The following is a 25,059-nucleotide window of genomic DNA, read 5'->3' as shown; positions in this document are numbered from 1 at the left end:
CGGCCTGGGCTCCTGGACGTCTCTGGTTCCCGCCAGGACCCCCGTCCCCGAGTCCATAGTGGCTTGCGTGCCCACAGTCCCGTCCCGGGAACCTTTAGCCCTCACCGCCCCCGCGGGCCACCTCGGTCCCCTCCCCCTCTCAGCCCTGGGCCCACACGCCTCGTGCGTGCACTGGGGAACCAGGCGGGCCCGCAAAAAGAAAAACGGGGAGGCCCGGCTACTCGCGGGTTTACGGGCGCACGTAGCTCAGGCCTCCTCGCCCTTGGGCTGGGACTGGGCGAGCAGCGCGGGAGGCGGGGCGCACGTCACCCACGCCCCGCCGCCCCCAGTGCCTATAAATTGAGGCTGCGGGCTCCTCCGGTGCTCTCTGCTCCGCCCCGTTCGACAGGCAGCCGCTTCTTCGTGCAGTGCAAGGTGACCACGGCAGGGGCCCTGGGGGCTTGGGGGCCGGCGGGAGGAGGGGGCGTGCTGGCCGGGGCTCGGGCAGCCCCGAGGCGGTGCTGGGCCCCCCGGAGCGGAGCCGCCGGGCGGGGACCCGCATTGCAGGGGGCGAGCGGAGTACGTGCCGTGCCCTGGGGTGGGAATGGAGGCCGGGGGGAGGGGCGCCGAGGGCTCTGGCCGCTGGGCTTTGCCGACTGTCCTGATGCTCACTCTGCCGTCCCCACAGCGCGCCCCCGAGACACGATGGTGAAGGTCGGAGTGAACGGGTGAGTGAGCAGGGGCTGGGCCCGGGCGGGACTGGGGTCTCCGCAGTGGCGTGGGGAGGCGGGTGGGGTGGCCGAACCCCCCAAGGAGAGCTCAAGGTCAGCGCCCGGACGCCTCCGAGGGCCTCGTGTCCCTCACCCCTCAGCCGTGGCGCCTCCGGGGACTCCGCCCCTGCGGAGCGTCCCCATCCCTCGCGGTGGCTCCATCCCCCTAATCCCCTGGCCCCGCGCCCCTTTCTCTGCTTTCGCGCCCTGCAGGGTCACGTGCCCGCGGGCGCCCCTCCCCCACGGCGCGGGGGTGCGCGGGGCCTGCTGCGTGCACTGCCCGCAGCGCGGCTGGGGGTGCGGGCGCCCGGCCGCCATGTTGCAACCGGGAAGGAAATGAATGAAGCACCGTTAGGAAACCTGCGTTCTCGCTTCCTCCCCGCCCTGGCGCTGCGATGACTAACCCTCCCGCCCCTGCCCTGCCAGGGTGGGGCGCCCGCGGCCGGGACGCCGCGCCGGACCTCAGAATCCTAGCCCTGGTCCAGCCCGATCCCCGCCCCGCCATGATGCTCTTTCTAGATCATTGCTCCTCAGCTGAATCCGAGTGGGTGTGTGGAGGGCCCGCCGTGCGCCCCCGCCCCAGCAGCAGTGGTAGCTGTGGCTCAGCGCCAGGCTTGGGGGAGCTGAGTCATGGATGATGAGAAAAGAAATTTTCCACGGCAAAATGGCTCCTGCAGCAGCCGCACCTGGCCCTCCTGCGCGCTCACCTCGCAGCTGTCTGCTGCCCAGCCCAGCCTAGCGCTGACCCCGCCCCAAGGGCCAGGCTGTAAAGGTCACCGGGGGGATTGGGTGTCCGAGGGCCCAGGAAGCCTGCCCTGCTCCGCCGTCCGCCTTCCAGAAACCAGATCCTGGCTCCACCCCACTCGAGTTAAATTTAGCTGCCTGACCTTTGCTGCGGCTGGGGGCCTCCCTCCAGCCCCCCAGTAACTGCCCCCCCTCGGGTTTCTGGATGGGGAGCTCAGGTAGATTAGAGGAGAGAGCTGTGGCATTAGGGCCATCTCCCCGGCTCTCTGGAGGAGGGGCTTGCAGAGGGGGTGGGCTTAGCCTGGCCTGCGCCTCTCTGACCTTTACTCCTGCCCTTTGAGCTTGGTGATGCTGAGTGTACAGCTCTTCCCAGGAGCCAGCACAGATAGCGCGGAGGGGTGATGGCTGCCATGTGCCAAGCTCATGCCCAGCCAGTGGCAGTGGCTCCTGGAAAGACTTGGGTGGGGACCGGGGTAAGGTTGGGGCAAGTCTTCGAGCCTGATCTTAACCTCTTGGATGGAAAAGGAGACTCCATTTCACCGGGTGAAGCCAGGCCAGCCTGGCAGGGTGTCTTAAAGGCAACAAGATTAGGCCCCTTGGGGCTCTGGGGCTGGGGAAATCTTAGACAAGCAGCCCTCTGTACCCAGGGGTTCTGCATCCGTGGGTTTAGCCTACTGTGCATGGAAAATATTCCTGAGGTTAGGAAATTCCAGAACATTCTAAAAAAAATCAGTTTACCTCCCACCGAGTCCAGCAGCAAATCCACTCAGATGAAATGACGTGGAAATAAATATTTGCTAGGTAGCATCCGTCACCCAGACGTGGTCCAAAGTCTGCAGGGGGGCGTGGGGAGGAGATGCCTGCCGCTGGCTGCCACAGCACTTCCTACAGGAGGAAGCCGAGTATTTGGGTTTTGTGTCCAGGGGAAGGGCCTGGTAGCCGCATCCCCTTCAGATGACCGGGCTCTGCTCCCTGGAAGGGTTTGGTGGCCTGAGGACTGCGTGCGTGCCTGCAAGGACTCTCTGCTCATTCATTCTTCCTTGCCTCTTGTCTCCCTCAGATTTGGCCGCATTGGGCGCCTGGTCACCAGGGCTGCTTTTAACTCTGGCAAAGTGGATGTTGTCGCCATCAACGATCCATTCATTGACCTCCACTACATGGTGAGTGCTGCCCCCTGGCGCTGGTAGCAGGAACAGCCTGGCTGAAGGCAGCCCCCTTGAGGGCCCTCGCTTGCTCCCCCAGGTCTACATGTTCCAGTATGATTCCACCCACGGCAAGTTCCATGGCACGGTCAAGGCTGAGAACGGGAAGCTGGTCATCAACGGGAAGGCCATCACCATCTTCCAGGAGTGAGTGCGGAAGACGGACCAGCTTTGGGGCGGTGACTAGGACTGAGGGCTGCCTTGGGTATGGGGCACGTCACATCTCTGAGTTCTGTCCTCCCACCACCCCCGCAGGCGAGATCCCGCCAACATCAAGTGGGGTGATGCTGGTGCCGAGTACGTTGTGGAGTCCACTGGCGTCTTCACCACCATGGAGAAGGCCGGGGTGAGTGGGCTGGGGACGGGCCCTGACCCTGGGATGTGGGGGAGGAGGCAGGCTGCTGAGTGAGCTTACAACCAACTCCTCTGCTGCAGGCTCATTTGAAGGGCGGAGCCAAAAGGGTCATTATCTCCGCCCCCTCCGCCGATGCCCCCATGTTTGTGATGGGCGTGAACCACGAGAAGTATGACAACTCCCTCAAGATTGTCAGGTGAGGTGGGCGGAGGTGAGAGGCTGCACGGGGGGGGGGGGGGGGGTGGCTTTGCCCTGACTTATGCCCTCCCTCCCTCATGTTGCAGCAACGCGTCCTGCACCACCAACTGCTTAGCCCCCCTGGCCAAAGTCATCCACGACCACTTCGGCATCGTGGAGGGGCTCATGACCACAGTGCACGCCATCACTGCCACCCAGAAGACCGTGGACGGGCCCTCCGGGAAGCTGTGGCGTGACGGCCGCGGGGCCGCCCAGAACATCATCCCCGCCTCCACTGGCGCTGCCAAGGCCGTGGGCAAGGTCATCCCTGAGCTGAACGGGAAGCTCACTGGCATGGCCTTCCGTGTGCCCACCCCCAACGTGTCGGTCGTGGACCTGACCTGCCGCCTGGAGAAAGCTGTACGTCTGGGTCGGGTGCCGGTGGTGGGCTGGCGGGCCGGCTGCTCAGCGGCGCTCACGTGGAGCTTGGCTGTCTGACCTGTTCTTACCTTCCTAGGCTAAGTATGACGACATCAAGAAGGTGGTGAAGCAGGCGTCCGAGGGCCCCCTGAAGGGCATCCTGGGCTACACCGAGGACCAGGTACGATAGGACGAGCCCTGGCGCCCTGGCGCCGCCGTGGCCCTGCTCATCAGGACGGGGTTCCCACACTTAGCCCTCTCCTCCCCAGGTCGTCTCCTGCGACTTCAACAGTGACACCCACTCCTCCACCTTCGATGCTGGGGCTGGCATTGCCCTCAATGACCACTTTGTGAAGCTCATTTCCTGGTATGTGGCTGGGGGTTGGGGGCACAGGACAAAACTTAACGAAGTCAGTTGGGATCTGGTGGCCTTCTCAGAAAATAACCCTTAATTCCCTGATGACATTCTAGGTACGACAATGAATTTGGCTACAGCAACAGGGTGGTGGACCTCATGGTCCACATGGCCTCCAAGGAGTAAGAGCCCTGAAACCAGCGGCCCCAGCAAGAGCACCGGAGGACGAGAGGCCCTCAGCTGCTGGGGAGTCCCTGCCCCCACTCAGTCCCCACCACACTGAGAATCTGCCCCTCTTCACGGTTTCCATCCCAGACCCCCTGGAGGAGGGGAGGGGCTTAGGGAGCCCTACCTTGTCATGTCACCATCAATAAAGTCTTCTGCACCCAGCCAACTCTCTTGTCCCAGGGCATAGGGGAGGGTGCTGGGTGGGCGGGGCTGAAGGCTGGCTCAGGTACCCAAGAGGGACCCGGTACACCCATGGGACTACCTGCCTTGCCCTTCCTTGGCAGCCCCCCTCTGAGGCTCTGGGTGCTGCAAGAACAGCACCAGGTCACTAGTGCTTGGCTGAACACGGGAAGTCAGGGCTGTGACCACGCACAGCACACGTGGCAGTGTGCAAACCGAGCTGTGACGTCACCTGAGCTGCTCAGGTCTTTGGAGACTGGATGAGGCAGACGGCACAGGCCCCTAGCACTTGCCCAATGCACTAAGCACCGTAGAACCTGAAGTAAGGCTGCTGGCCGCCCCTGGTAGGTTCGAGGGAGGTGGCTGGCCACGTGGGCTGGGACACCATCTTCAGGTGAGGCGATGGTTTAGCTGGCAGGAGCCAGCTTGGTGGCCGAGGTTCAGATCCTGGCCCGCCACTTGCAGGCTTTTACTCTGAGCAAGTTCCTGTAACCCGTGCCTTGTACCTTTGCAAAAGGGTGATGCCGGACACAGCAGCACGCAGCGCGGTGGGGGCCGCAGTGAACAAAGTGCTTGAAACCGTGACAGAGTGTTCAATAAATACTGCCAGCTTCATTGTTAACGACTCCAGCTCCGCACAGCCGCCTGCACTGAGGGAGGCCTCCGTGCGGTCTCCAGGGAAGTCAGCCAGTCAGTCTTGGGGTAGGCCATGCCCCCCGGAGGCGGCTCATCCTGGGCTGCTGCTTGAAGCGGAGACCCTGAGCGCTCGCGCACGCAGCCGGAAGCCGTGCCTGGGAGAAGCTTCACTGCCCTCCTGACGCTGCTGTACCCAGTCCGCCGCGCGGGCGCAGGGGGCGGGGGCGTCCCTTTAGTGCATGGCGCCTCCACAGGGGAGGCCACAGACACCCACAGCTGACAACGTGGGCCGGAGCGGGCCAGAGCGCCATGGCCAGGCCTAGGTGTGTCCCACACCACGATGGAACCCCAAGCTGAATCCACTTCATACCAGTGCTCGGGCCAGTTAGCACCAGTACGGGTCAGAGCGAGCTGGCTGGAACCCCAGGCGTGGAGGCCAGGGCCCACATTCACATGCCTCACACAGCGGACACAGGAAGGGGCCGTGCTCACTCCAGCAGATCAGCAATGGGCGAGTAGCAGATACCCACGTGGGAGGGCAGGGGGCCCAACCGTGGGGGGGGGGGGGTGGCCAGGGAGGGCCGGGCCCAGCCTCGCTCCAAACAGTCCAGAAGCCCGGGAAGGCCCAGGCAGGAGCGCCCCATCCCCAGGGGCCAGGGACACGTCCCTCTGTGCGCCCCCACCCTCTGCCTTGGTGGGCTGTGGGAGTGCCGAGGGGGAGGGCGGCCCCTATCTCATGGAGCTGTCGGATGAGACATCGCGATCCGAGTCCTCAGTCTCGCTTGGCGGTGGCGGCGGGTCGCTAAGCGGGACCGCAGTGAAAGCAGGAGACTTTCTAGAAAAAAACACGCACCGTCACCAGGGGAAGGCCCGGGTCCCCGGGGGCAGCCGACCCTCGTCCCCCGGGCTCATCCTCTGGCAGCTGAGGACTGACAAGGGCAGGCAGCACGTGGGGGGAGGGAGGGGAGGGTGGGAGCAGAGTTCTCCCCCACACCACCCTGTCTGTATCCTGGGGGCAGGTGAGGAAAGTCTGAAGCCACAGGGCCCGAGTGCAGACCCTGGGGCCTGGGCCTGGTTTGCATTTTCCTGACTTTTTGCTTTTCTAGATCTGCTTTGTTGATAAACTCTAACTTCCACGGGATGAGGCTCCAACTTTCAGATAAAAACCAGTCCTCACATCCCCTCTGCTCCTTGCTAGTTTGTCAGATGCTCCCGGCCAGGGCAAGCACAGAGCTGGTGGCGGGGGAAGTGTCTGGGCACCCCCACATCAAGTGCCACCACCACTGCCGGCCACGGGGTGCTGCCCCCCCACTCCAGGGAGGCCCTTACCGGTCCCCCGACTGCGTGATGAGCCGGCGGCAGGTCTCCATCTGCACGTCCAGGCCCCGCTTCATGCTGCACATCTCCATGTACTCGTGCAGGTGCCGGTTCATGTCGTTCTTGGCCGTGGCCAGCTCCAGCTGCGACAGGGTGGGGCGGGGCGGGGCCACAGGGGTTAGCAGGCCCAGGGCCGGCAGTGCCCAGCTCCCCGTGCCAGAGGCTGGCACACCAGGAGAAGCAGCTGGGCCACGGCCCAGGCACCCGATACATTCTCCTCTCAACCGGTTTCCCAGAGTCTCTGCCTACAGGGCAAAGCTAAGATGTCTGTGTGAGCTGCATTCCTCAAAAACCTGATAAGAGGGAAAAGGACAGGAGGGAGCGGCCACCACTCTCCACTGCCCCAGGCCACCTCTGGGAGCAGAGGACTCCCAGCACGCAGAAGGTAACCTGAGCGCGCTGCGCACGCGGCTCGCTCCTCACCATGTTCTCTTCCTTACTTATCGTCTCACTTGTAACCCACGTCCAGATGCTAAAAGGACCACCGCCACGCTGAATGTCCGGCTGATTAGGAGATGTATCCCGGGTGGCAGCTGTGGCAAAACAGGCAAGCCGCCACCTGGGACACCTGCGTCCTCCCTAAGTCGGAGTGTCAGCTCCAAACCCTGGCTACTCTGCTTCCAACGTGGCTCCTGCTAACACACCTAGGAAAGCAGTAGTACCTGGGGCCCTGCCACAGGCGCGGGAGAACCAGGTGGAACTCCTGGTTCCTCCTTTGGTCTGGCCCAGCCCCAGCTGTCACAGGCATCTGGGGAATGAACCAGCGGATGGAAGATCTTGTCACTCTGCCATTAAAATAAATAAATCTTTTGAAACAAAAGTAAGATGTATGCCAACTTCAGAAATGTTCTGTGTAGAAAATGTGGGGCTAGGGAGCTGCTGCTGTGGTGTAACAGGAAAAGCTGCTACCTGCGGCTCCCGCATCCCATATGTGCACCGGTTCAAGTCCCAGCTGCTCCACTTCCAATCCAGCTCCCTGCTAATGCGCCTGGGAAAGTAGTGGAAGATGGCCCAAGTGCTTGGGTCCCTGCACCCATATGGGAGACCCAGAAGAAGCTCCTGGCCCCTGGCTTTGGCCTGGCCCAGCTATGTGAGGGAGTGAACCAGTGGATGGAAGATCTCTTTGTCTCTCTCTCTCTCTCTGTAACTCTGACTTTAAATAAAATAAGTACATCTTTGAAAAAGAAAGAAAACGTGGGGCTCATCGGGATAGGCAGGCTCCCTCCCAGAGCCTGATTCTGCGGCAGAGGCTCCGGGCAGGGAGGCGGCGGCTGCGGTGGGAACGCTCTGGGCTGGCAACAATCTGCGGCCTCTGTTTTGGGTACAAAGGACAGAGGCCAGGACGGGAAGAGAAGCAAACCGCCTGGAAGTGATTTGCTCAACGGCTTGAGAGCAAAGAGAAAGGGGAGGAAGCCGCCCGTGAGCAATCGGCGGAGGGCAGAAGAAGCCACCCGAGTAATGTGTGCTGGCCGGCGAGGGTGGGAACGTGGGAAAGGAGCTGACGGGTCCCAGGGCCACACAAAAGGGGCGGCCAGGACGGCGGCATGTGGGTGCGGCGGGGGCTCTCCTGGAGTGGCAGGCCTCCCGAAGCTGGGACTGCAGCCACAGGCCTGGGGCTAGGAGCGGAGCAGGAAGTGCTGACCGTTCAAGCCAGGGAGAAAACAGCGACACCACCCACCGGTCCCCCAGCCTCTCCACTCGGGAAGGCAGCGTGGAGGGTGTGCATTTGGGAACTGGAGGTCCAGGGGACAGGGAAGAAGGCAGTGAGCCAAGCACTTGTACCCAAAGGCTAAGCGCCGCCACCAGCAGTCTACGTATTTCTACACCCCCTCTCCCACCGCTCGTGAGTTCTGATTCGTGTGGAACACTTGTACATTTCCACGGCTCCAGTGCAATACTTCCACACTCAGAAACGGAGCAAAATGACCCAAGCAGCCAACCAGCCCCTGCACGTCCTCATCCTCTCCTGTGTCTGCGGCCGGAGCTCCGCTCTGCCAGCTCTTTATCCAGAAGGGCAGTCGCCCCGCTGGGCTGCGGAACCCCAGGACCTGTCGCTTCCGTCCGACTGCACCTGGGTGTGTGCCCCCTGCACCCACACACTTAAAGCACGGGCAAGGCAAGGACATGACCGGAAGTTAGGTGCTGAATCCTCAACAGCCTCCCCGGAAAACTGCGGCCTCTGTGCGAGCAGAGGACTGTGGGTGGGGACGAGAAGGTGGGAGGGAGCACCAGGCTCCACCATCCACCGATGGGAAAGGCCTATGGCCATGTCAGCAACCCTGAGAGATCAAGGCCACAGAGACCCAGGCACCTTGGCTGCTCCAGATGGACCACCACGGGCAACACTGCCGCCGAGGCCACCAAGCCAGCTCCCCTAACACTTCCGGGTTTCATTCTGCGGAGAGGAGAGCCGCACCACTCAGAACACAGCCTGAAAGGCACGCCTCCATCTAGAATGTTCTGTCCTTCCTCATCAGGGCATACGTCAGAGCAGGCACTTCCGGTCCAGGGCAAGAGCCCAGCAGAGATGGCAGCCCCATGTCCCCATGTCACTTCAGTGTGGCACTGGAGGGGGGCCCAGATCAGCTAAGGGGGGGAGGGGACACGGGGAGACACAAGGCATAAACAGGACCAGTCCTAAGGAGCACCAATCCGGCTGTGCCTTTAAAATGTAGCATTTGTCTGTGCAGGCAAAGAAAACCCAGGAGCAGGACCATCTGGTACGTTGGGAGAATGAGGAAGTGGGAAAACAGTTTTGCAACTTCCTTCTGAAAGTGCAGGCGGTGTGAGAGCCCTGAGCGCAAGCGAGCAGTGTGGGCTGGAAGAGAGGCCAGGGAGGCACACAGTAGTGCCTGCGGTGGCTCCCGGGGAACAACCCAACCCTCCACCCAGGGCAACCTCTGTCCTGGCAGCCCCCGAAGGCCTGCAGGTCAAGTTAAAGCACCAGCTGCACCTGCCCCTCTCAAGGGCTCCCCCAGGCTCGAGAATAAGAATGGAGACTCCTCCATGACCTCCAAGGCTGAGCGGAGTGCTACAACCCTGCCAGTGCTAACGAATGATGGCCGTGGCCGGCGCGGTGGCGCAGCAGGTTAAGCTGCTGCCAGGGATGCCGGCATGCCCTAACAGAGCGCCAGTTCAAGTTCCACTTCCACTCCAGTGCCCTGCGAATGTGCCTGGGAGAGCAGCAGAAGATGGTCCAAGTACTTTGCCACCCACAAGGGAGACGCCGATGGACTTTTTGACTCCTGGCTTCATGGCCCAGCCCTGGCTACTGCAGCCATTTAGGGAGTGAACCAGTAGATCTCTCTCTCCCTCTCTGACACTACGCCTTCCAAATGAGTAAGTCTTTAACAACAAACAACAACAATGGCCACTAGGGTATACTTATAAGCCAGGCCCTGCCCTCAGCCCTGCATGAGGACCCTTCCAAAAGGGCAGGAAAAAATGAGATTAAAAGTGTCTGGGGGTGGGCACTGTGGCGCAGAAGGTTATGCCACCGCTGGGGATGCCCAGATCCCATATCAAAGGGCCTTGCTCTGAGTCCCGGCTCCTCTGCTTCCAATTCTGCTTCCTGTTAATACATCCTGGGAGGTGCCAGCAGCTGCCTCATATACTTGGGACTTGCCACTCTGCGGGAGACCTGGATGTAGCACCAGGCTCCTGGCTTCAATTGTGGGCATTTGGGGAGTGCACCAGCTGATGGAAGATCTCTCTCTCTCTCTCTCTCTCTCTCTCTGTCACTCTGCCTTTCAAGTAGATGAAAATAAATAAATAAATTTTAAAAAGTCTATTTACTTGAAAGTCAGAATTATAGAGAGGGAGAGGAAGAGAGAGATGAGAGAGAGACACAGAGAGAAGTCTTCCATCTACTGGTTCACTCCCCAAATGGCTGCCATGGCCAGGGCTGGGCCAGGATGAAGCCAGGAGCTAGGAGCTTCATCCAGTTCTCCCACGTGGGTGCAGGAGCCCAAGGACTTGGGTCATCTTCTGCTTTCCCAGGTGCATCAGCAGGGAGCTGGATCAGAAGTGGAATGGCCAGGACTTGACTCAGTGCCCATGTGGGATGCCAGCACTGCAGGCAGCAGCTCTACCCGCTACACCTCAGCACTGGCCCAGTAAACATTTTCTTTTTTTTTTTTAATTTTTTAATTTTTATTTTTTTGACAGGCAGAGTGGACAGTGAGAGAGACAGAGAGAAAGGTCTTCCTTTTGCCGTTGGTTCACCCTCCAATGGCCGCCGCGGTTGGCGCGCTGCGGCCGGCGCACCGCAGTGATCCGATGGCAGGAGCCAGGTGCTTCTCCTGGTCTCCCATGGGGTGCAGGGCCCAAGCACTTGGGCCATCCTCCACTGCACTCCCTGGCCACAGCAGAGAGCTGGCCTGGAAGAGGGGCAACCGGGACAGGATCGGTGCCCCGACCGGGACTAGAACCCGGTGTGCCGGCGCCGCAAGGCGGAGGATTAGCCTATTGAGCCGCAGCACCGGCCCCCAGTAAACATTTTTAAAAGATTAAGTCTATGGACTTGATGCCTTCTTCTGGCTTCTGATCCAGCTTCCTGCTAATACAGACCCCAGCAGGCAGCGATGGCTCAAGTAATGGGTTTCTGCCATTCCCATGGGAGACTACATGGAGTTCCCAACTTCCAGTGCCAGCCTTGGCCCAGTTCCAGCCCACACAGACATTGGGGGACTGAATGAGAGAGGAGAGGAAAGAAGAGGAGAGAGGAGGGGAGGGGAAGGGAGGGGAGGGGAGGGGGGAGGGGAGGGGGAGGGAGGGGAAGGGAAGGGAGGGAGAGGGAGAGGGGAGGGAGAAGGGAGGGAGAGGGGAGGGAGAGGGAAAGGGAGAGGGAAGGGAAGGGAGGGGAGGTGAGGAGATCTTCCAGCCACTGGTTCACTCCCCAAATGCCCATCACAGGAGAGGAGAGGGGAGGGGAGGAGAGGGGAGGGGAGGGAACAGGAGGGGAGGGGAGGGGAGAGAAGGGGAGGGAAGGGGAGGGGAGGGAAAGGGGAGGGGAGGGGAGGGGAGGGAAGGGAAGGGGAGGGAAAGGGGAGGGGAGGGAGAGGGGAGGGGAAGGGAGGGGAGGGGAGAGAGAGAAAGAAAAAGAAAGAAAAAAGAAAAAGGAAGGAAGGGATGGAGGAAGGAAGGGGGGAGATAAGTTTATTTTGGTTCAAAAAATCTGAGGGCTGCGCACTGGCCTAGTGGTTCCAGTGCCAGTCAGGATGCCCACACCCTGCCCTGAGTGCCCAGCTTCCTGCTAACCTCATCCTGAAGGCAGCAGCAATGGCTCCAGGTTAACTGGGTTCCTGCCACCCAGCCTGGGTTGAGTTCCAGGTCTTGGCTCTGGCCTCAGCCAGCCCAAGTCGTCACAGACATCTGGGGAGTGAATGAGCAGACATATGCTCTCTCTCTCTCCCCCAACCCCACTGCCTTTCATATAAGTAATAAATATAAGCTTATTTTAGCACAAAAAAAATTTTGAGGGGTGGCAGCTGGCTTTGCAGTTGCCAGCTAGACGGATGCATCCCACACTGGAGTGCCTGGGTTCGAGTCCTGACTCCAGACCCCAGCTTCCTGCCAACGCAGGCCTGGGGAGGCAGCAGCAGTTGCTCAGTATTTGGGTTCCTGCTGCCCACCTGGGAGACCTGGTTTGGGTTTCTAGCTCCCAGTTTCATCCTGTTCCAGACCCAGCAATTGTAGACATCTGAGAAGTGAACCAGTAGATGAAAGCTCTGTGTGTGTGTGTGTGGGGGGGGTGTCCCTCTCTCTGTGTTTCTTTGCCTCTTAAATAAAATAAGATATATATATTTTAAAAGTTTATTTGAGGCCGGCGCCATGGCTTAACAGGCTAATCCTCCGCCTTGCGGCGCCGGCACACCGGGTTCTAGTCCCGGGCGGGGCACCGGATTCTATCCCGGTTGCCCTTCTTCCAGGCCAGCTCTCTGCTATGGCCTGGGAAGGCAGTGGAGGATGGCCCAAGTCCTTGGGCCATGCACCCCATGGGAGACCAGGAGAAGCACCTGGCTCCTGGCTTCGGATCAGCACAATGCGCCAGCCACAGCGACCATTGGAGGGTGAACCAACGGCAAAAAGGAAGACCTTTCTCTCTGTTTCTCTCTCTCACTATCCACTCTGCCTGTCAAAAAAAAAAAAAAAAGTTTATTTGAAATGTACTCATAGGGGCCAGCACTGCAGCATAGTAGGTTAAGCCTCCACCTGCGGCACTGGCATCCCATATGGTTGCTCCTCTTCTGATCCAGCTCTTTGCTAATGGCCTGGGAAAGCAGTAGAAGATGGCCCAAGTGCTTGGACCCCTGTACCTGCATGGGAGACCTGGAAGAAGCTCCTGGCTCCTGGCTTCAGATTGGCCCAGCTCCAACCATTGCAGCCATTTGGGGAACAGATGGAAGACCTCTCTGTCTCTTTCTCTCACTGTCTGTAACTCTACCTCTCAAAAAAAAAAAAAATCTTATAGTTTCTTTATAATAGATTTTTCACGAATTTTTTAAAACAATTGTATTTGGGCCGGCGCCGTGGCTCAACAGGCTAATCCTCCGCCTTGCGGCGCCGGCACACCGGGTTCTAGTCCCGGTCGGGGCACCGGTCCTGTCCCGGTTGCCCCTCTTCCAGGCCAGCTCTCTGCTGTGGCCAGGGAGTGCAGTGGAGGATGGCCCAAGTGCTTGGGCCCTGCACCCCATGGGAGACCAGGAGAAGCACCTGGCTCCTGCCATCGGATCACTGCGGTGCGCCGGCCGCAGCGCGCTACCGCGGCGGCCATTAGAGGGTGAACCAACGGCAAAGGAAGACCTTTCTCTCTGTCTCTCTCTCTCACTGTCCACTCTGCCTGTCAAAAAAAAAAAAAAAAAAACAATTGTATTTGAAAGGCAGAATGACAGAGAGCAAAATCTTCCATCTGCTGGTTCAGGTTCACTCCCCAAGTGGCCATAACAGCTGGAGTTGGGCCAGGCTGAAGCCAGAAGCCTGGAATTCCACCCAGGTCTCCCACACGGTGGCAGGGGCCCGAGCACTTTCACCACCTTCCGCTGTAGTGCTCTTCCCAGGTGCACTAGCAGGGCGCTAGATCAGAAGCGGAGAGGCCAGGACCTGAATCTGTGCTCTGATACGGGATGTGGACCCACTGGGCCCTCGACAACTTTTTGAAGTTCCTTATACATATGTTTTCAAAATTTTCTGCACCAAAATAAACTATCTTTCGGAGGTCCCCTTGTGTGTGTACTACCTCATTTGCTGTTCAAAGGAGCCCTCTGGGGCAGGTGTTACTAAGCTCCCGGTCTTAGACATCACAGACTGGCCACAGAGAGAACAAGGAGCTTGTTCGAGTAGACCTGTCCATCTCTGGAGGTCTTGAGAGCCCTCCTGGGGTACCACAGCTGAGACGACCCCCACCCCCAAGAGAAGGAAAGGCCCAGGCCGCAGGGGCCCCCCTCCGGGGCTGAGCCGCCCAGTGTGCACCCTCACCTCTATCTGGTCAATGGTTTCCTGGTACTCTTTCTCCCGGGTTTTGAACAGAGACTCCGTGTCCTTGATCACCTTCTCCAAGCTGTCTTCCTGCTGCTGGTGGGCCACGGGGAGGGGAGGGTGGGGGGGACAGGGCCAAGGTCAGAGAGAGAGAGAACGTCGGGTTAAAGGCAGCTGCAGAGAGTGGAGGAGGAGGAAAAAGAAAGAGGGCAGAAGCAGGGAGAGGCTGAGACTACACGGGGAACAGAGCGGGGGGGGGGGGGGGGGGGGCGCTGAGGGGCCCCGGGCCGGGAGGGGCGTTACCTCTCCCTGGGCCTCTGCCGCTGCCATGGCATAGCCTGAGAAATCCTCCCAGAGCAGCAGAGTCTCCTCGGTCTCCTCCCAAGTCAGGCTGTCACAGTCGTCCTCAAAATCACACTCCCTCCTAGAGACAGGGAGCCCGCGGGTCAGGGGCTGCGGGGCGCCGGCCTCGGGCTGCGTGGGCTGGGGGCGCTGGGGCGGCCCGCACTCACAGCTGGTTGAACATGCGCTGCATCTCCTCGTTGATGCTGAGGGCCGTGCTCTCCTCCTCGTCCCCAGCGGGCTGGCGGGGCCCGTCACTCTCCGACAGGGAGGGGTCCTCCTCCACAGCGGCCTTGCGCTCCCGCTTCCGCCCCCCCATGGATGGGACCTTAATGGGAGACAAGTGCAGAGACTACAGAGACGAGGCCGGGTGCGTGAGGAGCGAGGGCAGGCGGGGAGGCCGGGGCGAGAAGCGGGAACCAGCGGGGAGGGCAGAGAGAAAAGACACAGTTATGAGGGCAGCAAGAGAAACACGCAGGTCACCGAGAGACAGGCGGACAGACACGGAGCGGGCAGGGCTGCAGGCTGAGCAGGAAGACAAAGGAGAGAGAGAGAGAGAGAGAGAGAGAAAATAGAGCAGTAAGATAAGAGGGGCAATGGCTCGTTAGGATCACGTCAGATGTGTAGGATGGCCAAGGAGGAATTGTGTTTTCTAGAAGAAAGTCTGTCTGGTGAGAGGAACTCAAGGGCACAGAGCTCTGGGCTGCGCGAAGGATGAGGCCAGGGCGTGACAGAGCAGACCTCACGTCACATCCAGATCTGGAAAGCGGGGAGGGGAGACAGAACAGGGCCGAGAGCCAGGACACGGAGTGCAGGAGAGACCTGCGCTGAGGGCAGACCCGACGGCCAGAGGGCCTGGGCCTGGGACACGAACAAGCGTGCGTGAGGTCAGACTAACCAGCTGCCTCTGTGAGGACGGCACGAGAGAAGATGAAGGAAGAGAGGAGAGAAGCAGACAGAGGAGAGAGAGGGAGACGGCGTTAGACAGCTTCCCAACGCTCTCCTGCGGCTGGCGCTGGCCCCCAGCCTAGTCCCACGGAGGGTCCCAGGGACCAGGATAAGGGCCCCCCAAAGAAGGGGGCAGGGCCCGAGCCCCCGGGCCAGCGTGGGGGAGTCTCTCGCCGCCCCCTCCCCCCGGAGCCAGGGCCAGCGGGGTCCTCACCTGGAACATCTGGATCATGTCCTCGCAGTTGCGCTGCTGAGCCACGTCGCAGAGCTTGGCGGTGATGTCGATGCGGCGGCAGATGTCCATGTCCACCTTCATGGCCTTCTCCTGGATCTTGGTGTCCAGCTCCGACAGGTTCTGTGTGGGAAATGGGAACAGGACCCAGACTGGGACTCATACAGCCGTGGCAAGATCTCCAGCCTTCCTGCACGTCACTGTCAGCTCCACCAGGAAGCCCCCGACTCCCTGGGCAGAACGCATCCCTTTTCCTAGCGCCCCCCCACTACGGCACCACGCCTGCTATGCCGGTGCTGTTGTCCAACTGGCTCCCTGGCCAGGAGGGAGCCCTGGAGGATGTGGCCTGGTGCTTGGGACCTACAGGGGCTGCCTGGGGCCAACAGCAGACCCCACCCTCCTGGAACTGAGGGCGAGGCGCGACTACCGGGAACTCTACAAGCAGGTGCCGTATGGGAATAGTAATCACGGCAGCTTACACTCAGTACTAAACACAAGAGGAATTCACAGCGTTTAAAAGGAAAGTTTGTTTTGGTGCAGGAAATTTTTGAAACCCATGCATACCAGGGGTCTTCAAAGAGTTTATGGGGGGATAGGCACCTGGCATACCAGTTAAGTTGCCACTCAGGGATGCCCGCATCCTATATTGTAGTGTCTCTGCCTCAGATTTCAGCCTCCTGCTAATGCACACCCTGGAAGGCAGCAGGTGATGGCTCAAGTACTTGGGCCCCTGCCGCCCTTATGGGAGACCAGGGTGGAGTTCTAGGCTCCTGGCTTCTGCCTAGCCCAGCCCTAGCTGCTGCAGACATTTGGGGACTGAACCTGCAGATGGAAGGAAGTTCTCTCCCTGTCTCTTCTGTCTCTATACCTTTCAAAGAAAATGAAAATAATAAAAACTAAAACAAGAGATTATGGAAACTATACACGTTTTTAATGGCATCCTCCATCTTTTTTTTTTTTTTTTTAAAGATCTATTCAGGGCCCTTCAGCAGATAAAGCCGCTACGGCACTGGCACCCATATAAGTGCTGATTCACGTCCCAGCTGCTCTATTTCTGATCCAGCTTCCTGCACCCACGTGGCTGGTCATTGCAGCCATTTGGGAAGTGAAACAGCAGATGGAGGATCTCCCTCCCTCTCTCTCGCTTCCTTCCTCCCTCCTTCCCTCTCTCTTTGTAACCTTGCCTTTCAAATAAATCTTGAAAAAAAAAAAAAAAAAAAAAAGGCTTGGTCAAGGCCTAGGGCTGGTCCAAGCCAAAGCCAGGAGCCTGAGTCCCACCTGGGGGTCTCATGTGGGTGGCAGAGGCCCCAAGTACTCAGGGCCGTCCTCCACTGCCTTCCCAGCACATAAGCAGGGAGCTAGATTGGAAGCGGAGCAGCCAGGATTCAAACCAGCACTCAGATTTAGGTGTTGGGTTGCAGGCAGCCACTGAATTTGCTCGACCACAATGCCAGGCCCCATCTTGGTTTTTGGGTTTCTTAAAAAATCTATTTAGAGGGGCCAGCACTGTGGCGTAGTGGATGCCACCACTTGCAGTGCCAGCATCCCATTTGGGCAATGGTTCAAATCATGCCTGCTCCACTTCTGATCCAGCTCTCTGCTGTGGCCTGGGAAAGCAGCACAGAATGGCGCAAGTCCTTGGGCCCCTGCACCCACTTAGGAGACCCAGAAGAAGCTCCTGGCTCCTGGCTTCAGATTAGCACAGCTCCAGCCCTTGCTGCCAACTGGGGAGTAAACCAGCGGATGGAAGACCTCTCTCTCTCTCTCTAACTCTGACTTTCAAATAACTAAATAAATCTTAAAAAAAAAAAAAAAAAAAAAACCTGTTGTGGCACAGCATGTTAAGTCATCACCTGTGATGCCAGCATCCCATATGGGCGCTGGTTCAAGTCCCAACTGCTCTACTTCTGATCCAGCTCCCTGCTAATACACCTGGGAAAATAGCAAGAGGATGGCCCAAGCCCTTGCGTCCTGCATCCATGAGGGAGATCTGGAAGAAGCTCCTGGCTCCAGGCTTACATCTGGCCCAGACCTGGTTGTTGCAGCCATTTGAGGAATTAACCAGCAGATGGAAGATCTCTCTCTTCTCTGTCTTTCCCTTTCTCTAACTGGATTATTTTTTATTTTTTTAATTTTTGTTTTGACAGGCAGAGTGGACAGTGAGAGAGAGACAGAGAGAAAGGTTTTCCTTTTCCATTGGTTCACCCCTCAATGGCCGCTATGGCTGGTGCACTGTGGCCAGTGCATCGCGCCGATCTGAAGCCAGGAGCCAGGTGCTTCTCCTGGTCTCCCATGCAGGTGCAGGACCCAAGGACTTGGGCCATCCTCCACTGCACTCCCGGGCCACAGCAGAGAGCTGAACTGGAAGAGGAGCAACTGGGACAGAATCCAGCGCCCCAACCGGGACTAGAACCTGGTGTGCCGGCGCCACAGGCGGAGGATTAGCCTATTGAGCCGTGGCGCTGGCCTCTAACTGGATCTTTCAAATAAATAAAATAAATCCTAAAAAAAAAAATCAATTGGGTCCAGCACTGTGGTGTAGTAAGCTAACCCTCTGCCTATGGTGCTGGTGTCTCAGCTGTTACTCTTCCAGTCCAGCTCTCTGCTATGGCCTGGGAAAGTAGTGGAAGATGGCCCAACCGCTTGGGCCCTTGCACTCACATGAGAGACCCAGAAGAAGCTCCTGGCTCCTGGCTTCAGATCAGCCCAGTTCTGGCTGTTGTGGACATTTGGGGAGCGAACCAGAGGATGGAAGTCCTGTCTCTCTGTCTCTCCCTCTATCTATAACTTTACCGCTCAAATAAATAAATTCATTTATATTTACTTGAAAAGCAGACGGAGCAAGGGAGAGACAGACTAAAACCCATTGGTTCACTCCCAAACACCTGCAACAGCTGGAGTTGGGCCAGGCCAAAGCTGAGAGCTAGAAACTCAATCCATGGGGCTGCAATGGCGTAGTGGGTAAAGCCGCCGCCTGCAGTGCCAGCATCCCATATGGGTGCCAGTTCAAGTCCCGGCTGCTCCATTACCAATCCAGCTCTCTGCTATGGCCTGGAAAAGCAGTGGAGGATGGCCCAAGTCGTTGGGCCCCTGCACCCATGTGGGAGACCCAGAAGAAGCTCCTGGCTCCTGGCTTCGGATTGGTGCAGCTCTGGTTGTTGCAGCCAATTATGGAGTGAACCAGTGGATCTCTCTCTCTCTGCCTCTCAAATAAATAAATAAATAAATAGGAAGGAAGGAAGGAAGGAAGGAAGGAAGGAACTCAATCCAGTTCTCCCATGTGGATGGTGGGGACTCAACTACTTGAGCCATCACATGCTGCCTCCCAGGGTGCACATCAGCAGGAAGCTGAAATCGGAAGCAAATCTATGGCATGTGGATATCCTAAGCAGTGTTCTAACCACCAGGGCACACCTGCCTTTAAATACCTCTTTTAATTTGATTTTCCATGCATTTTAAAAAAATTTATTTTATTTATTTGAAAGGTAGAGTTACAGAGAAGGGGGGGGGAGTCTTCCATCTGCTGATTGACTCCCAAAATGGCCACAATGGCCAGGATGGGCCAGAGTGAAGCCAGGAGCCAGGAGCTCCATCTGGGTCTCCAATGTGGGTACAGGGGCCCAAGCACTTGTACCATCCTCTGCTACTTTCCCAGGCACATTAGCAGGGAACTGGATCAGAAGAGGAGCAGCGGGGACTCCAACTGGTGCCCATATGGGGTGCTGGCACTGTAGGCAGAGGCTTAACCTGCTATGCCACAATGCGTGTACCTCCATGATTTTTTCTTTAAGATGTATTTATTTATTTGAAAGGCAGACTTATAGAAAGACAGAGAAAGGTAGAGAAGGAGATATCTTCCATCTTCTGGTTCATCCCCCAAATGGCTACAATGGCCAGGGCCCAGCCAGGCAGAAACCAGAACTCCATCATGGTCTCCCATGTGGGTGCAGGGGCCCAAGCACTTGGACCATCTTCTGCTACTTTCCCAGACACATTAGCAGGAAGAGGAGTGGTTGGGACTCGAACTGGTGTTCATATGGGATGCTAGTATTGAAGACTGTGGCTTAACCCACTGTACCCCAATGTTGACCTCTCTGTGAATGATTTGAAGTACGCTTGTGCTCGCCAGGCCCTGCCCTGGGTACATAAAACATTCACTATAATTCTCCCAAAGGCAGGTCTTTTTGCCCCCCAGCCAAGGCTGAGGGTCCAGCAGATGAATATTCCCAAGCACTGGACTCGCCCAAGGCCACACTCCAAGCTGCAGCGCCTGGACATGAACCTGGCTGCCGGCTCTGAAGCTGCGCTCTTACTAGAGCTGAACAGCCCCCAGTAACGTGCAGGCCACGTATGACCCAGCACCAGACCTTACTCCTTCTTCAGCTTTTGCATGGGGGCCAGTAAGAGGGAAGGAGTGGAGGGCGGCGCTGTGGCCCAGAGGGTTGGTCCCGGCCTGCGGCGATGGCATCCCACATGGGCGCCAGTTCGAGTTCCAGCTGCTCCTCTTCTGATCCAGCTCCCTGCTCATGTGCCTGGGAAAACACCGGAGGATGTCCCAAGTGCTTGGGTCCCTGCTCCCACATGGGAGACCTAGAGGAGGATCCTGGCTCCTGCCTACCGATTGGCTCAGCTCCGGCCGTTGCAGCTATCTGGGGAGTGAACCAGTGGATGGGAGACCTCTCTCTCTCTCTCTGTCTCTACCTCTCTGTAACTCTTTCAAGTAAATAAAATAAATAAATAAATCTTTAAAAACAAGAAAGGGCAGGGCTGAGCACAGGCCACGGCACAGCACTCTAGAAAGGGCTGCCCGCCGGGAGCCAGCAGGGTCGGCGAAGGTGCCGCACTCACATTGCTCATGAGCCCCTTGAAGACCACCAGCTCTGCTTTCAGCTGCTCCACCTTCATGGCCAGCTCCTCTTGGCACGCGTCGGCCTCCTGGGCTTCCTACGTGCGGGGAAGACCATGACATCAGTGGCCACGTGGGCAGAAGCTTACGACGACAAGGAGGCACCAGGAGCCGGCCCCGGGGCCAGAGGCCCGTGGGGGGACCCCGAGGGGAGCACAGGCAACAGGCCAGCCGCCCTCACCTCCTGGAGCTCGGTCACTCGGTCTTGCAGCTGCATGCGCACCGTGTACTCCTCTTCCCACCTGACACACAAGGCAAGGAGGGGAGAGAACTCAGGCACTGGGGCCTCCCTGGCCTGCAGCTCCCAGGTCAGGCTCAGCCCCCAGGCGGGGGCCAGCAGCAGCTGTCAGCTGCTTACCGGCTGCCTGCCCGGAACTCCAGGCCACGCCCCAGGACTATATTTAAGAGCAGCTGCTGCTGCTCTAGGCCCTGGCACCCCGGCTCCCACAGCTGTCTGGCCGGCCTCGACACCCACCGCCTGCCCACACCAGACTGCCAGGCCCACCCGGCCCAGTCTCCCACCTTCAGTGGCACAGATCCGGTCTCCCGCCTCCTGCCCGCACCAGAACAGAGCTCGTCTAGCCCGCTGCCCTGCCTCCCGTGGGACCATTTAACCCTGCAAAGCATCTGCAGGACACACACCGTTATCAACAGGGCTGTCAGGAGCCTGGGAGGGAGGAGATGCTCAGACTCCTGCCCCACCCCCCAACCCCCACCCGAGCCCCCTCTACAGGAGCCGCAGAGAGCAGGCAGGGCCGGCCCAGGGGCCTCAACTCTCCAGCAGCCTGAAAGCAGTAGACAGCAGGAGGCGGAGAGAGCAACGCCCACACCCAGGGGGAAAGGGAGATGAGGGCACAAGGGGCAGAGGCTACAGTCCCCATGACTCAGAACGCAGACACTAAGGGGCCACACGTGGGCTCCAAGGCACTGGCAGCCACGGGGCAGAGCCCAGGGCCCAATGGGAAGGGGAGGCGGGAACGACGCCCCTGTCACCCCAGGACCTCTTCACCTATCACACTCAGACCCCCCTCGCCGCCTCATCAGAACGGGGGCTGCACCGAGACAGAAAGCTGGGTAGCAAGCAGCGAGGAGGACAGCCAAGAAATCAAAACCAAGAGCGCGCGCCCAGAGCCGGGGATTCCGTCTCTTCAGGCCCCTCCCTCCGTGGCCCTCTCCAGGCCGGCCCTCCTCGTGCCCTCCTGTGCAGCTCACCCGCAGCCGCACTGCAGTGTTCCTAATAATAACTCCTCCTCGGCAGCACCTCGCGCCCCTCCCGGGCAGGCAGGGCCTCCGCCCTGGGCGCCTTGGCTCCCGCCTCCTTCCCTGCCGGCCGCCACATGTCCCTCTCCTCTGGTTCTGCATTATCTTTTGTGGGCCTTGCTTTCTTCATCTACAACATAAAAGATTGGGATGTGGTAGCCTCCTGTCCCTGGAGTCCCCAGGTCCCTTGGAAAAAGCCAGCAAGACTGCCGAGGGGACATTACCCCTCGTACATCAGGGGAGGCACCAAGTACTGCGTGGCAGCGAGATGAACACATTCAGGTGGAAACTTCCGTGAGATTCAGGCTAATGAAAGCTCACAGGGTAAAAACTGAATCGCCCACAAGCTCGCTGGGATTCGATCTGCCCTGGAGCCGGACTTTCTTCCCCCAAGTGGGTTTGTTGTAACCTTCACTCAGATACGGTCTCTCAGGGCTCCCCTAACATGGGCAGACTTGGAGCAATTTCCATGCATCCTGCAGCTACCAAACATCTCTCCTCCAAAGAAATTCTATCTTTGAGTTGAAGAGAGAAGGCAGGGGCCGTTCCTGTACGGGAAAAACTGAGGCCTGGGGGGTGGGGGGGAGGTCACAAGAGGCAGAGGGGCTGAAAATGGAAGCCGGGAGGCCTCAGCTCCTTCCCAGTTTAGTACTCAAGCTATGCCAGGCCTTTCAGGCTAAAGACAGGAGCTACAGTGTTGCTATAAGGAGACCAGAATGAGGGCAGGGGATCTGGGGTGGAAGACCAAGTAAGTGCCAGCAGCACGTACCACATGGTTCTAGCTCTGGGCCCTCTGCACAGCAACCCGCTGCAGAGCAATGAGCTAATCAGTCCCCAAGGAATAACTGCTGCCACCCTGGACAGCTGCACCAAGGACAAACACTCTTTCAGCTTAAAAAAAAAAAATGCCCTGAGAAGAGCAGTTGTTCCTGTGGTTGTGGATGTATTCCAGAACCATCATGTTCCACGGCTGCCTGCATTAATTAACTCCCCCCACCCCGGGGGGCAGGGCCAGGGTTCCGGGTGGCACCTGATGGATGGTTTTCAGACAACTGAGACTTATAATGTGGCCTATGATTAAGGAAGCCAGCACGAGGACAGGACTCAGCCCCAGGAAGCCAACTGATCTGCAACTTGCCCGGGTCTGGCAGATTATAGATCCCCAAAGGGCGCCCCTCCCCCAGACTCAGCAATAACTTCCCAGAATGGTCAGCTAATCAGCAAAACCACCCACTGCTAACTCAGGCACCAACCCAAAACGGGTTGGGTTGGGTTGCATGCCCAAACTGCAGAGGCAGTTCCCCGGCCTGTCCACAAGGGGTCAGAGTAGCTGGCTTGAGGCTGGAGGCCCCCAAACCAAAGCTGCCTGTCATCCCCTTCCTCCTCCACCTTGGCCGCATCCCTCAGTCTGCAGGGCCTGGCTCTGCTGCTGCTCCCGTGCTATGGGCCTGGTTACCAGCCACCCAGGGACTCCACATGGTGCCGGGCCACCACCCTGGCCCCTCGTGTCACCAGGTTGGCTCGGCCCCAAACCAAAGTACAGTCATAGGGTGTGTCCATAGTCTCAACTTTTTCCTACCCAGTTGCTTGCTGGTTCCATGCTTGCTTCCGCTGCCTTTGGTGCTATATTTACACTTGCTCGGGTTCCCCGAGGGCCCTGTGATACCCACCCCTTGCCCTAGGAAATCCCCTTCACTCCTCCTTTTCTTGCTCTTTTGACTTACGGCAAGCAGCAAGGGTTTCTTATGGAGGCAGAAGGGGGTCCCTGGTTCCGGGGGGCGGGGGGGGCATTCCTTTGGAGAACCCTGGGACTGCTGGGCACATCCCCTCCCTCACCACCCTCTTCTGAGCTCCCTAAAGTCAGTCTCCCAAATTAAAGCTTTGGTGGTGTGTGGTGCTTACAGCCCCAAACCCCGGATGCAGTATCTCCCATCTCACGAAACCCCACAGTGGATAAACAGTCCTCCCAACACTGCAGCCCTGGTGAGATGGGGAGCCATGCCAGAAGCAAGCATGCACTCCCCAGCGGTCTGTCCCTGGGCCCATCTATTTCCACCTCCTCCTTACACAGTATCAACTTCACCCCTGCTCGGGACCCCGCGCCAAGCCAGCCCCTTGCATGGAGCCGCCACGGAGCCCTGTCCCCACCCTCCCGGCCCCTACCTCCGCTTGTACTCGTCTCGCTCCCGCTTCACTTTAGCCAGCACGTTGTAGAGCGCTCGGATCTCGGGGGTGATGGTGTCGATCTGGACGCCCACCCCGTCGGGGTGCACCCACGACAGGCCAGGCCCTTGCACCAGCGTGGGCTCCAGTCCCGGGCCGAGCCGGCGGGCGTGCGAGAAGGACCAGATGGTGCCGGGCATGAAGCGGGCAGACGAGGAGTAGGCGGCCGAGGCGGAGGTGGCGGGCGCCGCGGGGGACGCCGCGGGGCCGGCCGGCGAGCGCGCGGGCGAGCCCAGCACCCGCGCCGCCGGGGAGCAGACGGCGGCCTGCCGCGCGCTCAGGGGTAGCCCCAGCGGCCGGATGGGGCTGACGAAGCCGGTCTGCACGGCCTGGTCGCGGCGAGCCAGGCCCCTCCGGCCCTGCTTACCCTCCTCCAGAGCCTGCTGCAGCTGCTTCTCCAGCAGCCGGTTCCGGCGCTCCAGCTCGTGCACCTTGGCCAGGAAGCAGCGGAAGCGGAGGTTCAGGGTCTTGAGCACGTTGATGTTGGAGCCCAGGTCGTTGCGGAGCGCCATGGCTGCGGGGGGCGCCGGGCCCGGGCCCGGGCCCGGGCCTGGCGGCGAGAAGGCCGCGGGGCCGGCGGGAGCGAGCGGCGCGGCGGGCAAGTCCCCTCCCCCGGAGAAGTGGTCGCCCCCCAGGGGTTCCCCCAGCGGCCCGGCCAGGCCCTGCTGCTCCTGCTGTAGGAGGAAGAGGTTGGGCCCGAATAACGGATTCATGGCTGCGCCTTCTGCTGGGAGACGGAGCCCGGTGCCAGAGCCGGGATGGAGGGCGAACGAGAAGAGCCAATGAGGAGGCCGGGGAACGCGGCCGGCCAATCAGGCCGCCGGCGGCGGGGCAGAGGTCAGGGGGGCGGGCAGACAGGGAGCCAATGAAAGGCCTTCACAGGACACGGGGCTCTGGACCCTTCCGGGTCTGAGGCCGAGCCGAAGCGGAGGAGCCCCCGCCAGACCCCAGCTCCTCCTCCGGCGCAGCTGCCTGGAACCCAGCCAGGGTGGCCTGAACCGCAGGACCGCCAGTATCCCACGGGTCCCGGTGGCAGGAGGCCCCTTCCCCCCCTGCCTGCCTCTCCCCGCCCTTGCTCGCACTCCTTCCCTGGGGAGGCCAAGGACTGACGGGGCCTGAAGCTGACCCGATTTCTCGGGGGGGGGGGGGGGGCCAGCTGTTCCTCTTTACAGGTTCCCACTCCCGCCCACCCTCCTCCACCCTTCAAACAGCCAAGGCAGTACCCCGTCCCCGGAAGAAACACAGTAGC

At 59.5% G+C, this 25,059-nt stretch overlaps 2 protein-coding genes across 4 annotated transcripts; one reads left to right on the top strand and one right to left on the bottom strand.

The window, feature by feature from the left end:
• The first annotated feature begins 667 nt into the window (after window positions 1–667).
• GAPDH (glyceraldehyde-3-phosphate dehydrogenase) lies at window positions 668–4,396 on the top strand. The gene is made up of 9 exons (XM_062194741.1): window positions 668–707; window positions 2,554–2,653; window positions 2,736–2,842; window positions 2,951–3,041; window positions 3,131–3,246; window positions 3,335–3,647; window positions 3,745–3,828; window positions 3,917–4,014; window positions 4,119–4,396. Exons 1-9 carry the CDS (start codon window positions 685–687, stop codon window positions 4,186–4,188), a joined length of 1,002 nt encoding a protein of 333 aa, XP_062050725.1. The 5' UTR covers window positions 668–684; the 3' UTR covers window positions 4,189–4,396.
• Window positions 4,397–4,978: 582 nt separating this feature from the next.
• IFFO1 (intermediate filament family orphan 1) lies at window positions 4,979–24,523 on the bottom strand. 3 transcript variants are annotated; one of them, XM_062194740.1, is made up of 10 exons: window positions 23,751–24,523; window positions 20,509–20,569; window positions 20,270–20,365; window positions 15,404–15,544; window positions 15,140–15,148; window positions 14,412–14,593; window positions 14,203–14,323; window positions 13,900–13,995; window positions 6,376–6,506; window positions 4,979–5,881 (listed from the first exon to the last, which is right to left on the bottom strand). In XM_062194740.1, the coding sequence occupies exons 1-10, from the start codon at window positions 24,521–24,523 to the stop codon at window positions 5,776–5,778; spliced, it is 1,716 nt and encodes a 571-aa protein (XP_062050724.1). In that variant the 3' UTR covers window positions 4,979–5,775. The 3 variants fall into 3 exon arrangements, with proteins under 3 accessions (XP_062050724.1, XP_062050722.1, XP_062050723.1); XM_062194738.1 differs by lacking the exon at window positions 15,140–15,148 and having other exon boundaries at window positions 14,412–14,569; XM_062194739.1 differs by lacking the exon at window positions 15,140–15,148 and having other exon boundaries at window positions 13,900–13,992; window positions 14,412–14,569.
• Window positions 24,524–25,059: the final 536 nt, after the last annotated feature.

The sequence above is a fragment of the Lepus europaeus genome, chromosome 6, assembly GCF_033115175.1.
Source record: "Lepus europaeus isolate LE1 chromosome 6, mLepTim1.pri, whole genome shotgun sequence".
NCBI lineage: Eukaryota > Metazoa > Chordata > Mammalia > Lagomorpha > Leporidae > Lepus > Lepus europaeus.
The sequence above is the reverse complement of the archived record's forward strand: the minus strand, read 5'-3'. Positions and strand labels throughout refer to the sequence as shown.

Excerpts from the sequence above, each read along its gene's own strand:
- GAPDH (XM_062194741.1), top strand. The coding sequence starts at position 685 with ATGGTGAAGGTCGGAGTGAACGG. Across the intron at positions 3,042-3,130 it reads CCACCATGGAGAAGGCCGGG|GCTCATTTGAAGGGCGGAGC; the intron begins GTGAGTGGGCTG and ends CCTCTGCTGCAG. Across the intron at positions 3,247-3,334 it reads AACTCCCTCAAGATTGTCAG|CAACGCGTCCTGCACCACCA; the intron begins GTGAGGTGGGCG and ends CTCATGTTGCAG.
- IFFO1 (XM_062194740.1), bottom strand. The coding sequence starts at position 24,523 with ATGAATCCGTTATTCGGGCCCAACCTCTTCCTCCTACAGCAGGAGCAG. Across the intron at positions 20,570-23,750 it reads CGAGACGAGTACAAGCGGAG|GTGGGAAGAGGAGTACACGG; the intron begins GTAGGGGCCGGG and ends CTTGTGTGTCAG. Across the intron at positions 6,507-13,899 it reads AAACCATTGACCAGATAGAG|CTGGAGCTGGCCACGGCCAA; the intron begins GTGAGGGTGCAC and ends ACCCTGTCGCAG.